The following is a 14,521-nucleotide window of genomic DNA, read 5'->3' on the forward strand; positions in this document are numbered from 1 at the left end:
GAAAACCAACATTTGGCAGCAAGTACTACAAAACAGACTTTGGGAATTGACAGTATGTAAAACTTTAATAATTTCCAAAAGTAACTTCATACATAAAACCTACAATAAAAAGAATACAATCAAGCACAGCAACCACACAGTAAGTCTTGTGCAAATATACATATTGCAATGGCAGAAAAAAATAATATATTCAGAATGGAAATGCAGCACACCGTAAATACATTCAGTACAGAGTAGGCTATATGTACAATATAGTCGGTCTACAGAGAGAGTCCGCGACCCCTAGGTGGTATGTTTAGCTACTGCAGAGGGGTTACCAAATGTTTGGGTGATTACACATTTTTTGTATATTTTTAAATTTTTTTCCTGACAATTTACCACCACAAATTTAAATTTCTTCAAATACATATATGAATCCCACATATTTTAGTAAAGGGATAACTATAGACAAAAGACGTTCTTTCTCTTTCAGTCAGCACTCTACTCATACTGCGACACAGGAGCTGTCTCAACAGCGCACCACTTCATACAGAGCGCCACACTAGCTGAGACCTGTCAGTCTCAGACTCCTGTGCACAGCAGGTGCTGCCCCTATCACTGCTGAGCCAATCACGAGATTGCATATTACACTCTGAGTCTGTCAGGTTGTCCTCAATTGGCTGAGAGTCTATTCAGTCCCTAGGTGAAATCCCAGACACATGCTGTAATATCAGAAGAGAAGCTGATCAGGCAACTGAGGTCAAAATTGCTTGGTGATTCACTGTCCCTACTACATTTAGCTACGTTTCAAGTTAAAACTTGAATCTGTCAATTATGTTCTTATGTCTGCTAAACAGTTCCACTTTTACAACAATGAATTTATCTTGATCACAAGTTTTAATGAAAAAGTCTATTCACTTGGAAAGTGACAAATGAAAGATTCCATGCTATAAAAAGATTGTTTTGTTCTTTTCTCAAAAAAAAAAAAAAAAAAAAAAAAAAATATATAATATATATATATATATATATATATATATATATATATATATATATATGTATATATGATTCATCTTTTATACATCACAAAGCGTACGTGGAAAGAAAAAGGAAATACAGACACGGGCAAACAAATATTGTGGTTAGAAACTTCAAAGCTCAAGCACATCCTCTGAACGTCAGCAGGAGTAGGAGGAGCTGAGAATATGCAAAATGTTTTAGATTGTACAGTAGATTGTGGTGCTTTACAATGAACAATCCAACAGAGCTGATGTCTTATCATCGAAACGGAACACTCCCGCTTGCAGAAGGGTCAGAAGGGTGTACACAAATATCTATAGAGGAGTCAGTGAGCAATAATACTAACTACTTTAAGGTGAGACACGGCAGTTTAAAACAGTTTTTTCACCCACTGATCAATTTTGAGATTTCATGTCAAAATCCACATCTAGTGTGTTCGTTTCACTACACTTTGTCTATGTTGTGCCTCTAATTTACTCCTACATTTGCTAAAAGTCAGCTTTCCAAGCCAGGTTGTAGCACTGTGAGCATCATCTCTACCCCAGCATATGAGATACTGTTGTGAACCATTGATTCATGTATCAGGAATATTATGTTGCAAAACATAATACAACTCCTACATGATAAAATTGGTGGTGACATCAGAGGACCTGGAAACAACAGAGCTTTTCCTGTATGAGCTTTCTGAAAAGTTTCTTCTGGGGCCAGGCACCCACTTCTTCAGCAGCTGCAAGGCCCTCCTCATAAATTTCTGCCCCACAAAGGCATATATGATGGGGTTCAGGCAGCAGTGACTGTAAGCAATGGCTTCGGTCACAACTGTTGACAGCCTTAAGTTTTTGTCTATGGTGCAGCCGTTCTCTATTTTGTCCATAGACCTGAGGAAAAGCAGGAAAATTGTAATATTATATGGGGTCCAGAACAAGAAGAAGATAGCCACAATGGAGATGATCAGCTTGACAACGCGGTGCCTCTTCACAGTCCTCATGTTCACCAGTGTGGGAATGATCCTGGAATAGCAAACTACCATCACCAGCAAGGGAACCAAAAGACCCAGAATGTTTGTTGACAGCACTTTGTAGGTGTTCCAGGCATCGTTTTCAGGGGTGAAGTTACATGCCAACGAGTTGGACTGATTCGTCAGCTTTGTGAAGACGAAAGACGGCATGGAGACACAGATGCTCACTATCCAGACGAACACGGTCAAAATGGTGGCCGTCCTCATCGTGCGGTACGGAGAAAATCTGTGGGCGTGCATGATGACCATGTAGCGGTCCAGCGTCATGACAACCATGAAGAAGATGCTGCTGAAGAAGCCGGACATGTGGCAGCCGGAGAGGAAACGGCACATGAACTCTCCAAAATTCCAGTTGTTGTTGCTGAGGAAATGGGAGTAGAAAGGCAGCGTGAAGATGAAGACGAGGTCAGAGATGGCCAGGTTGAAGAGGCAGATGTCTGTCAGGTTGGTCTGTTTGCGGTGCTTCACCAGGACGCACACCACCAGGCCATTGCCTTGGAAGAGGAAAAAATATAATCTGTCAAATTTCTAAGCATCATACTATGGCTTTTCAAGTGTTAGACTCTCTCTCTTGCTTTCTCTCCCCTGTCTTTCCCAGCACACACACATACACCTTTGTACAGCTATCTTTGTAAGAACATTCATTGTCATCATGCATTCCCTAACCACTTACCCCAAACCTGATTCTAAAAGTAACCCTAAATCCAAGTCTTAACCCTCAGTCCTTTGAAAAAAATGTGAGAAGTAGAAAAAGTACAGACCAGCCAAAATGTCCTCATGTTACTCACTCATACTGGTCCTTTCAAAGATAGCTGTACAAGTACGCATGCCCACGAACCCCTGCTGGTATGACTTAGTGAGGACATTCATACCGCATTACACACGAGACCCAGACTTAACCCTAACTCTAACTTAACCCCTAAAACCAAGTCTTAACCAAACCTAACACTCAAAAGCATAATTTTTTTAACAATAAAATTAAGAATTTCCTCACGCCCTGGTCTATAAGTTAGATTGGTGTTTACAAAGAAAGCCATAAAAGATATACAAACACACTTACCTATGAATCCCAGGATGAACACCAAACTATAGAGAACAATCAGAAATTTTGTACTGAAGACCATCACGTCGACATAATCGCAAGGAGAAGAGCCTTCCCCATCGTAGTAAGCTGAATAATCGTAGTCGGTAGAATTTGGTGTCTGATCTGTGGAGACAGAGGTTTTAGTGTCAACATCTGCAATGTTGTACCTTAGTTTCCCTAGTTTCACCTGAAACACCAACACGTTGCCTGTGTTTAACTGGCTGCAAATGCAGTTGGTGAAGGATCATGGATTTTAATTTTGGGCTTCAAAAATATACATTCACAAAATTGTACATTGTAGAAGCTTCAGTGAAAGCTGTTCTTTACTTGATAGGCCACTATTATGCAGTGTTGCTGTCGCTTTTTTTTTTGAGCTTTTTCTGTGAGCACCATGAATAATATTCCCTTTACGTCCTCTTCACTGGTGTATGTACATAAAAATCTCTTAGCCAAATGTCTAAAAAATACATATATATGAAAGCAAAAAACCCTGTGCCTTGATTGTCACCACTCTTCGAGACAATGTATGATCATTTGTAATGTGGTTTACTATGCCATCTGCTGGTTGTTGCAAGTAATGTTGGAAACGTTTCTTAGCTTTGATCGGCAGAGACACAAGTACTTCATGAAGAGGGATGTGAATTACAATTACCTTTGTAAATGCCAGTTTGGGGCCATTAAGCTCTAGAGATCAGCTTATGACAATCATACACATTTAAATTCAACGGTTTCTATTTCATTTGATCTGTTTGATGATGTTCTTTAGATATTTATTTATGTCAGGACTATATCTTTATGATTATATTGGGTTCATTATTATATTGACCAATAATAATAATTAATTAATATTTATATTACTATATATTATGACTTTTTTCACACTATATAGTGTGTGAAAATACATCTTTGTAAGCTAATTTTTTATGATAACAAATGAAGTATTTTCAATATATTATAGCAAAGTCCATATTTATTATAGCTATTGTAGAACAACGTCAACCCCGTAAAATGTATTATTTCATATTTTCAACACATCTGCAAAACTTTAAGCTGTAAAAATTGGTATTTACCTGTCATGGTGATGTCTCAATGGGACCTTTTTCAGTTGAACTTCAAGGCTCCTTTGTTTTGTTTTCCTCTTTTTGATTTCTTTATGGATACAGTGCCCTCAAACGTACTGTCATGAACTAACACTGTCACAGTAAGCAGCCTCTAATAAGAGAAGAGCAGAGAAGCAGAAGTGCACGTTTCCTGTACGTCCCTCACACAGATCTTTATCAGAGCATATTTTGCAAGCTTGACATACCCCCATGGTAAAATAACAGCAAGGCGTCACTATGGTCTCAGAAAATAGCACATTTTCACACACATATTCTCTTGAAAGGTCAAATTTAAATACACACGCAAAGTGAAAAACTTTTAAGTATTAGTACAGTTATATCATTACTAACTGGCCATAGATGTGTACTCTGCTTTTGTTCGCACATGGCGTGTTCCCATCAATTTTGATGATGTTTGTCACAGTCGCATGTTGTAGGTTTAATCCAACGTCTTATTATATTTTAATGTATTCGTTCAAAGATTCAAAGAGTTTGTAGCATAAGGAGAACTAAAAGTGCAGCATCGTTATCTACTGAAAGTCTCTATCTTGAAAATGTGGTGACAACTGGTAACCTATTTTAAGAAACATATTCTGCCTTCATGAAATTGTTATTGTTTCTGCTATTGTTTTGTTTGTTTGTTTTATTTATTTATTTATTTATTTATTTTTGTTCTCCTGTTCTTATGCTGCTCACCACTACTGACGACGCAACATTATAAAATCAATAATCACGCCGAGTTTATTGTAAAATAGCTGGGTGGTCTATGGTGACCTCTTGTGGATAGATTTTATGCAGAACATTGCATGGTCCAGTGCACAATGCAGAAGTTTTAGAATTCGTGGAATTTCAATGACACTTTATCATCACGGATGTCTGAGTAGTATGCGAACAAAATGAGTCAGGGTTTTAAAAGGTTAACTTGAAAAAGAAAACAATCAAAAACAAAAAAAGCCTGATTATAATCATCATGATCATCATTGCCTTCATCATAATAAAGACTCTTGAGCTAGGCGTATATTATGTTTGTATGTTTTTATTCATTTAAAAAGGACATTGCATTGCATTGAAATCAACTTCATAGTAAATATGCCAGCGTTAGCCAGCTGACTAATTTTCAACAGCAGTCCTTTGGTAAGATGTTTTAAGAACTGTACTGTACTGTACTCTTACATACTGTAACAGGTGCAGTTTCTTATGTCAATAGGTATTGTATTCCATAATTTAGAAGATCTCGCAGAAAAGCACAGTTGATTAAAGGCACTAGATCTCTGAGGGATCCCACAGTCCCCTCTGAAGGCTGACCTTGTTACTTTGCTGCTGGAATCTTTCTGCTTTATAAAGGCACAGTGGTGGTGATGCCTTACCATTTATGGTTTTAAAAAGTAAGCAGGCATCAGTGTACTTTATTATGTTCTCCCAACTACGGATGTTAAGTTTATCAAGAATCTTACAGTGATGATAGAGTCATGTTGCAGGTTCTGATGTCCGGCCTGTAAGACCCAGAGGAGGAGAGCAACCTTTGTTCCCAATGTTATTCTCCTCCTGAACTCCAAGAACTATACAATGGTCACAATAACTTAAGTCCTCCTGTGTTACACTCAAGTGCAATATCACATGTTGTCCTCTTGTGCAATACTACTTTGACACCTTAACTACAATGTCACTTGAAATATTTTTTTTTAACCATGCCTCACTTTATTTTTTTTTTTATTTATTTGTCATACCTTATCTGCTGTTTTTTTTTTCATATTGGTTTTGATATTATTTTCCACAATCCATCTCTATTCTGTTACTGGCATCAGGCCTGCCATTGTATATGATATGCTGTTTTTTTTTTTTTTTAAATTTTATTATTTTCTTTTGTTATCTTATTCTCTTGCTCTTATTTTATGTACCGCTCTTCGCCCTCCTAATTGATAGGTTGATTCATGAAAAGTTTTGCAACAGGTATTGTCAAGCAGTTTATAATATATCTAAAAAGTTGACAGGTTATTTCTAGCTGTGTGCACTGTCAGCTTCTACATTTTGGTTCGTGATCATCTCTGTGTAACCGCGTTGTTGCCAGTTTGTGTAAATGCTGTCTGACCGTCTGTCTGTCCGTCCGTCGCTCTCCAGCTGGCGCTCAGAAATCCCCGTGAGTATGACTGACGCGCGATCTGCGTCAAAACGTTCGCGTGTCAGACAGACAGGAAATAGCCCAATTGCCTTCTAAATAAAAGCGTGGATTCTTCCCAAGGCTTTGCGTATCATGTCTGCGCTTTAAGCCTGGATATCAAGATTTAACGTAGACGTGATCTTAATAGTTTGTGAATCCTGCGTATGTAACGTAGAGCGTATAGGCTCGACGAGAAGTAAAAATCATTCTTTTATTTTGAAAAATATTCCAGAAGTTTAATATCTTGCCGACTTGACAATCCTTCGAGGAAAAGTCAAGCGGAGGATTACTTACTGGCCACTTTTATTAGGTAAACCTGTTCAATTGCTTGTTAACACAAATAGCTAATCAGCTAATCACATGGCTGCAATTCAATGCATTTAGGCATGTAGAGGTGATCAAGAGAACTTACTGAAGTTCAAACCGAGCATCAGATTGGGGAGTGGCTTTGAACGTGATATTTTGGGGCCACACAGTGTGGTTTGAGTTTTTCAGACCAGCCTTTTAACCAACAGCCTATATTGAGTTACAGGAATTATCTTTTATTCTATGATCAACCGTGTTTTTAATTATGAATCAGTCAAGATGGACAACTTAGCCTAGTCCACTGTCAGTCATAACACGACTGAGAATGTTCCCAAATACACCAGTATTTCATAAATGAAATTATATATTATGGTCGTCAGTCTGCTCCAGGGCAGCTGTGTGACTGTGCGAACGAATCAATAATCTATCCAATGTAAAGCATCTATGACAAAGCCATTAATTCAATTTTAAAATGCAGGTCAACTTAAAAACTTTGTTCATCACTTTGATAATTAAGCACACAGCACCTAAAGATTTTGTTTAAATAATGTGAAGAAACTATTTGGAACAGCTATATTTTTGAGTTACCAACTTAAAAAGTATTGTTTAGTTTAGCAAATAAGCAGGTAATAATTAAAAACAAGGTTGATCATAGAATAAGAGATAATTCCCCTTAACTCAATATAGTCTGTTGGTTTAAATTAATTTCATGAGAAGTTGTCAGAACTGAAAAACACTAATGGAAATTGTTGCATTGATTGTCTTTGTTGAGCCAAAAGATTTCTTTGTGTGGACACTGCAATCACTGGCATGTCTTTTTGGTGCATGCAAAGACAGCAATACAAGATTTACACACACACACTTACCTATGAAGCTCAAGATGAAAACCAAACTGTAGAGAACAAGCAGAATATTTGTACCGAAGCTCATCGTGTTGCCGTACTTGCAAAGAGGAGGGCTGCATTCCCCCTCATAGTACACAGTAAAATCAGCATACCCAAATTAACACTGTAAGAGTTGATCTTAACACTTTTAAAGTGTCTATATAGGTCTCCACAACTCAGAGTGTTTATTTAACACTTTTTTGAGTGTTGGTACCTTTACAGTAAGTTAGTGTAAATTCTTACTCGTCTTGTATTTAAATTTAACACTGTGTAACACCAACCAGTGTTAGTTGTTTTTTTTTAACACTTTTATGTAGTGTTAGCAATTCTCTCAGAGGACTATTTCTTAACTACACAAGTGTTACCCCCATAACACTTAAAAGGTGTCAATATAATTCTTATATAATCCTACAAAAAATACTTGGAAAATAAACTTTACTTAAATAAAAGGGTAGTCATGTTTGGCGGTTCAAAAACATTTATTTTCAAACTTGCACCACAAATATTAGAACATGCAACAACATTCAGTGCGTTTACATGCAGAGCTTAATCAAGCTATGCTCAAAATTACATGCAGCGCAAGAAAATCGAATAACTGTTCTCCTCTTCCACACTAGGTGGCGATACGTGTCTTTTCAGTGGGATAATACCACGTTTATACAGCCCTATTACGCGATATAATAAACAAAAGTCGTTCATGCGGCCGAGCGGCATTTCAAACAACAACCATAGGGATAATAGTACAATTTTTAATCTCGTACGTAATGTTCGCGCTACTTCTGGTGCAGGTAAGATCCGCACTGTCCCTCAGACGGTTCTTCTAGCGGCTCCGTTTCTCTTCTTCTGCGATCGGCTTTGTTGGATGTTGTTGTTCCGGGGTTACACGCCAGCGCATTATCCGATGAAAACTCCCGATTCCAATCGCATTATCTGGGGGTCTCAATCGGATAATGACATAATGAGAACTGAGTAACGTGTCTACATGCACTTAAATGCTCCTGTTATAGTCCGATTAAGGCCATAATTCGTTTTTTTTTTCCACGTGCATGTAAACGCACAAGGCACAGTGTAGTGTTAGCACCACTTTAGCACGCTAGCTAGCAACTCCGAACCATTAGCATCATCTTATCACGTTTTATGAAAACGTTTATTTTCAAACTTACGCCACAAACATTAGAACATGCAACAGTAAGGCAGAATGTATGTATGTAGTGTTAGCACCACGTTAGCACGCTAGCTAGCAACTCCGAACCATTAGCATCATCTTATCACGTTTTATGAAAACGTTTATTTTCAAACTTACACCACAAACATTAGAACATGCAACAGTAAGGCAGAATGTATGTATGTAGTGTTAGCACCACGTTAGCACGCTAGCTAGCAACTCCGAACCATTAGCATCATCTTATCACGTTTTATATCTGTTGTTACAAAGTGCATGACTCGTCTCACTGAGACAAATCGTCAAGCCAAACGTACCGTTTACTGCCTTTACTCACTTTCTACGTTACAGTGAGGCCATGCATGCCTGCTAACCATGCTAACCTCTAGGTCATTAAGCAGGTGTTCGGTGGTTATTAACAGCGCGGCGAGTAAAGTTTCCGCGGTTCACCACTGCAAAATGACTTCTGGTGCCCGAAGAGTAATGGAGGGGGCGGGGGGCTTACACACACACACACACACACACAGTTTACACAATTTGCTGTGTAAGCTGAATAATCGTAGTCGTTGGTATTTGGTGTCTGATCTGTAGAGATAGAGGTTTTACTTTTAATGTCAACATGTGTACTTTAGTTTCATCTTCAAAACCAACACATTGCCTTTGGCTAACTGGCTGCATATGCAGTTGGTGAAGGATCATTGATTTTTTTTAAATTTTGGGCATCCTTCAAAAATATACCTTCTCAACATTGTACATTGTAGAAGCTTCAATGAAAGCTGTTCTTTACTTTTGAGGCTACTATTATGTGGTGTTGCTGTCTTTCAGTGTGATTTATTTTTTCTGCACTATGCGCACCACAAATAATGTTCCCATTCACCTCCACCGCACTGGTGTATGTACATAGAAATCTCATAGACAAATGTCTAAAAAATACAAAAGCAAAAAAACATGTGCCTCGACAGTTACCTTGGTGGCTAACCAGAAATATTTATTGTGATGTGAACAGGTGTGGGCACTCTTGAGTGGGACTGGGGTGTTGATCATAGCTGTTTAGAGCACGGCAGGTTGTGTGGCCGGCCAAGTGTGTGGTGCAGCGCTTCCAGTAATGGTTGCCAGTCTGCTGTGTTCCCAGTACGACTTACAATTGTAGTGGCTATTTGTAGTGGGTAATAGTGGCAGTCCTTTCAGAACCTTCACAGATCCGAATCCCCTGATCACAAGACAGCCCTCAGTCCCTTTTTATGTATTATATTTCTCTTGTATGAATAAAGATAATTGTATTCTTACAACTGCTCTTCTCTGGGTCATTATTGGACGTCTCTGATTTGGTGAAGTTCACTCTTGGTTGAACCCCATTTTATTACAGTATAATCATTTGTAATGTGGGTTAGTATGCCATTTGCTAGTTGTCACAAGTAATGTTGTTGGAAATGTTTCTTTACATTGATCTACAGAGACACCAGCACTTTACAAAGCGGAATATGAATTTCAATTACCTTTGTAAATGCTAGGTTCAAAAGGGTCAAAACAGGTTGCATGCCCATTAAACCCTAGAGGTCACGAAGCTCACACATATTCTCTGTGATACTCTTGCTCTGTTTTATAATTATGTTGGGTTAATTATTACAATTATTACTCTGTTAGATGACAAATTATATAGTAGGTAAAATATATCTTTGTAAGCTCATGTTTACAACAAAAAATAAAGTATATAAACGACCATCTTCAATGCATATATCAAACTAGTGACCGACCGACTATCGGTATTTTTGGGCATGCATTGCTGACCTGCATTGCTTGTTTCTCAGTAAATTAGAAAATCCTTTCCTATCATTCCCCTTTTCCGCGCATGGTTGAAGGAGATTGGCTCGCATCCACGCTCCACTCCTTCCGGCGTCGAAATGTCCCCTTAAGTCACATAAACTTGCACGGGTGTGTACAACCATCGCATCAACTCGCCACCCGTATCTATTTAAACTCTGTCATTTTGCTTCGTCTCCATTGGCCCGGCGCTTCCTTACTCCTCCTCCTACATCTGTCCCCAGTGACAGGGTTTTCAGCACAGTAGGCAACATTTATGAGGACAAGAGATGCAACCTGTTGGGTGCCAATGCAAAGATGCTATGCTTCCTGTATTACAACCTGCCCCTCACTGACTTCAAGTATTAGACACTGACTGACTGACTGACAGCATGCTCGTTATTTAGATTGGTTTATTTATTTTGATTTATTTATTGACAGTTCTGCTACATTATTTAATTTCTGTTTGTTTGCCAATCTGCACTTTTTCTAAGACTCCAAAGTCCAAATGTGAATTGTGATTTAAAAAAAGTCTGTTGGCATTGGTTTGAGAAAGCATCTATCTGTACTACTGTCACTGTGACTATACTATTACATAATCATATCGGTGCAAAATATATGCACAATCGGCCTGTTTTCATTCCACCTCAAAAACTCACTATATCGGTTGCATATTTATATCGGTGATTGCCCCTCCTCTAAAATCTGCTATCGTTATCGGGGCAAAAAAAACAGACATCTCTTCCTTCTGCCTATGTCAGAAACGAGATACAATTAGCATAGCCACAGAAATAAAACACTAGAAAACACCAGCTACTTAGCCTAGCTACCAGCAGTAGGTAAGAAATGATGGGAATGTGACCACACTCGACCAGACATCTCTTCCTTCTGCCTATGTCAGAAACGACATACAATTACCCCAGCCACAGAAACAAAACAATAAGCTATAAATATTTCGAAATGTTTTTACCTGACACGGTGACGTCTCAGTGGGGCCTTTTACAGTTTCACTTCAAGACTTCTTAGTTTTGTTTTCTTCTCTCTCCGATTTCTTTATCGACACAGTAACTGAAACGTATTGTCATTAAGTAACAGTCAAACTAAGCAGTCTCTAGCTGCGTTTCTATTACAGTTTTTCGCAAAAAAAAACAACGTCACCCGTTGGATCTCAAAAATCAAATCATATGCAGGCCGAAGTAGGCGAAGCCTGCGGTCTCCTTGCTTTACTCTTTTTTTTTTTATAACGGGGAAAACTTTATTAACCCATAAAGACCCGGACCCATTTGTACCGCAAGGAAAATTAAGGGAGACATAATATAGATTAAATAGAACACATTTCTCACAAAAATTTCGAAATTCTGCCACTAGCTGGCAAAGATCTCAAAAGTGACTTAGATGTCACTTCGGGCGTAAAATAGTTAAATTATATGTTAAACCTTAATCTTAATTTTTTTTTTTTTTTTAGATAAATCAGCCTGAGAATGTTTCTTTGTCTTTCTATTTGTTTATCCTCAGATCAACAAATACCCATGCGCAGGCACATGCCAATTAGGATTTCCAGATCCTTGACTGTGGTGTTCACATTCTTGAGCGTGTCAGTGGTTTGGACACTGTACAGATTGGTTTGCTCCATCACTGACTCTATCATCTCTTCTGTAATGAACCTCCTGAAGTACTGCAGGCGAGTGGGAAGCTCATCTGGAGGTGTGACACTCTCTCCTTTGAAATTGCAGTCAGGGGCTTCAAAAGGTTTCTTTCTCCAAGAGAACTTATTTTCTCGGCCAGTAGGATGTTTCTTCGTTGAGGTACTTGGTTGATGTACTTCTCTTGGTTGAGACACTTCCCCTTGTGGTTGAGGTATTTCCCCTTCTGACTCACATTCAGACTAACTTGACTCCTGATTCAAGGGAGTGTAATCTGGATCTTCAACAGGATCATCTTCATCTGAGCTGGTACCACCAAATCCCTCAGTCTCACTTTCATCTCCATTCTGAATCATGTCAAGAATCAACTGGCTATGCTTATCCCAATCCCATCTCTTTTTCCTGTTCATCTAGAGAGAAAAAATGGTAAATATTCATGGCCTGCAGCTGATGTCATGATGTAGTCCTAGGCCTGCCATTTTAGTAGCTAGCTACTTGGTGCCTAACAGGTCTTATTGCAACCCATGAATAAAATTATATAACTGATATTGGTTCAAATAATCTAGAATAAACAATATTTAACTAAATATAATTGAATCAGCCAAGTGAACTGATCAGATTATTATTAATTTTCTTATTGTGACACATAAGTCACAACAATTTTTTTCAACCATTTTTAGGCTAATTGCCCGATGTGACATTTGTGTCACACCAATATTTACTTGATCGTTTTATACAAAGTTCTTCAAGAAATGCGTAAGCAATAGTTTATTTTTAACAAACAGCATGATATTTAAACATTGCAATCCTTGAAAGAGCAGCTTCAAATGAGCTAGGTAGGTGTTTTTTCCAGATGCAACTTTCAGTCATGTTCAGTCGGTTGGTATGGAAACACAAGCAAGTTCCTGATGGGTTTTGCTATTTAAAATTCAACTTCCCACCAGTTTCTCAGAACTGAAGAAGTTACCCAGATGAAACAAAATAAGAGCATGCAAGCGTCAGCATGATCTCAGAAAATGTCACTTTTTCACACAGACAAGAATCCATTGCTTAGGCTTGAAAGGTCAACTGTAAATTTACACACAAAGTGAAGTTAAACTTTTATGTATTTGTATAGTTATGTGGTTCCTAACTGGCCATAGATGTATACTCTGCTTTTGTTTTTACTGGATCTCCTTCCATGCCTCTTTAAGGGCAATAAATGTGACCAGTTTGTCAACACGTAATTTTTGTTGTTTGTCACAGTCAATTGTTGTAGATTTAATCCAACATCGTATAACATTATTTTAATGTATTCATTCAAAGATTCAAAGAGCTTATTGCATAAACAGAATGGCAGTAAATTGCAAAAGTGCAGCATCATTATCTACTGAAATCCTGTAACTTGAAAATGTGACTACTGTGTAACCTACTTTAAGAAACATATTCTGCCTTAATGACTTTGTTTGTTTCTGCTATTTTTTTTTTGTTTGTTTTCTTCTTTTTGATTACATCTATAAGCTGCTTACCTCTGCTGACAGTGCAACATTATAAAACTAATCACCACGCTGAGTTTATTGTGAAATAACTGCAGGGTCTATGGTGGCCTCTTGTGGAGAGATTATCGTTGTGCAGGACATTGGTTGGTCCAGATAGCACAAAGCATGCCGGGAGAAAAGTTTTTGAATTCGTGGAATTTCAACGAGACATTATAATCATGGATGTATGGGTGGTATGCGAACATGCACAAAGTAAGTCAGGGTTTACTTGGCCTATACGAAAAAGAAAACGATGAAAAACAAAAAGCCTGATAATTATAATCATTCATCATTATCGCCTTCATTATAATAAAGACTCTTGAGCTATGGGTATATTACTATTTATCTCTGTGTAACCATGTTGTTGCCAGTATGTTTATGCTGTCTGTCCGTCTGTCGCTCTCCAGCTGGCGCTCATTGAATTCCCGATGAGCATGATTGACGTGAGATCTGCTGACGAAGGCGGGCTGAAGAGACCTGCGTCAAAACAGACGTAGGCACGTAATAGAAACAGGAAATAGCCCAATTGCCTTCTAAATAAATGCGTTGATTTGTTTTTCCGAAGGCCTAACATGTCATGTCTGCGCTTAGCCCTGGATTAACAAGATTTAACGTAGGCGTACCCCTAATAGTTTATGAATCTTGCGCATGTTACGTAGAGCGTATAAACTCTATAATAATTTAAAATCGGTGTCTTATTTTGAAAGATATTCCGGAAGATCAATATATATTGCCAACTTGACAATGCTTCGGGGGAAAGTCAACCGGAGGATTAGATCAAGTGGATTTGACAAGTTACCCAGTCCACGAGGATGAGTCGGTAAGACTGCGTTGTCCGAGGTAAGTTTTTGAC

General features: G+C 38.3%; 2 protein-coding genes across 8 annotated transcripts in view; one reads left to right on the plus strand and one right to left on the minus strand.

The window, feature by feature from the left end:
• Nucleotides 1-1,012: 1,012 nt before the first annotated feature.
• ccr2 (chemokine (C-C motif) receptor 2) lies at nucleotides 1,013-11,712 on the minus strand. Of its 3 annotated transcripts, none has more exons than XM_047599355.1 (4): nucleotides 11,479-11,712; nucleotides 4,169-4,310; nucleotides 3,075-3,221; nucleotides 1,013-2,508 (listed from the first exon to the last, which is right to left on the minus strand). In XM_047599355.1, the coding sequence occupies exons 2-4, from the start codon at nucleotides 4,173-4,175 to the stop codon at nucleotides 1,613-1,615; spliced, it is 1,050 nt and encodes a 349-aa protein (XP_047455311.1). In that variant the 5' UTR covers nucleotides 4,176-4,310; nucleotides 11,479-11,712; the 3' UTR covers nucleotides 1,013-1,612. The 3 variants fall into 3 exon arrangements, with proteins under 3 accessions (XP_047455311.1, XP_047455310.1, XP_047455312.1); XM_047599354.1 differs by lacking the exon at nucleotides 11,479-11,712 and adding an exon at nucleotides 7,529-7,636; XM_047599356.1 differs by lacking the exon at nucleotides 4,169-4,310.
• Nucleotides 11,713-14,405: 2,693 nt separating this feature from the next.
• The window catches only part of cobl (cordon-bleu WH2 repeat protein), a 49,303-nt gene continuing 49,187 nt past the window's right edge, over nucleotides 14,406-14,521 (plus strand). For 4 of the 5 annotated variants that reach the window (XM_047598319.1, XM_047598322.1, XM_047598321.1 and 1 more), the window contains exon 1: nucleotides 14,406-14,508. The gene's annotated coding sequence lies outside the window, so the exon portion shown is untranslated. The remainder of the gene's footprint in view (nucleotides 14,509-14,521) is intronic. The other variant, XM_047598324.1, reaches the window with a different exon arrangement.

The sequence above is a fragment of the Mugil cephalus genome, chromosome 11 (genome assembly GCF_022458985.1).
Source record: "Mugil cephalus isolate CIBA_MC_2020 chromosome 11, CIBA_Mcephalus_1.1, whole genome shotgun sequence".
Classification (NCBI taxonomy): Eukaryota; Metazoa; Chordata; class Actinopteri; order Mugiliformes; family Mugilidae; genus Mugil; species Mugil cephalus.

Excerpts from the sequence above, each read along its gene's own strand:
- ccr2 (XM_047599355.1), bottom strand. Across the intron at positions 2,509-3,074 it reads GTTCATCCTGGGATTCATAG|GCAATGGCCTGGTGGTGTGC; the intron begins GTAAGTGTGTTT and ends TCCTCTTCCAAG.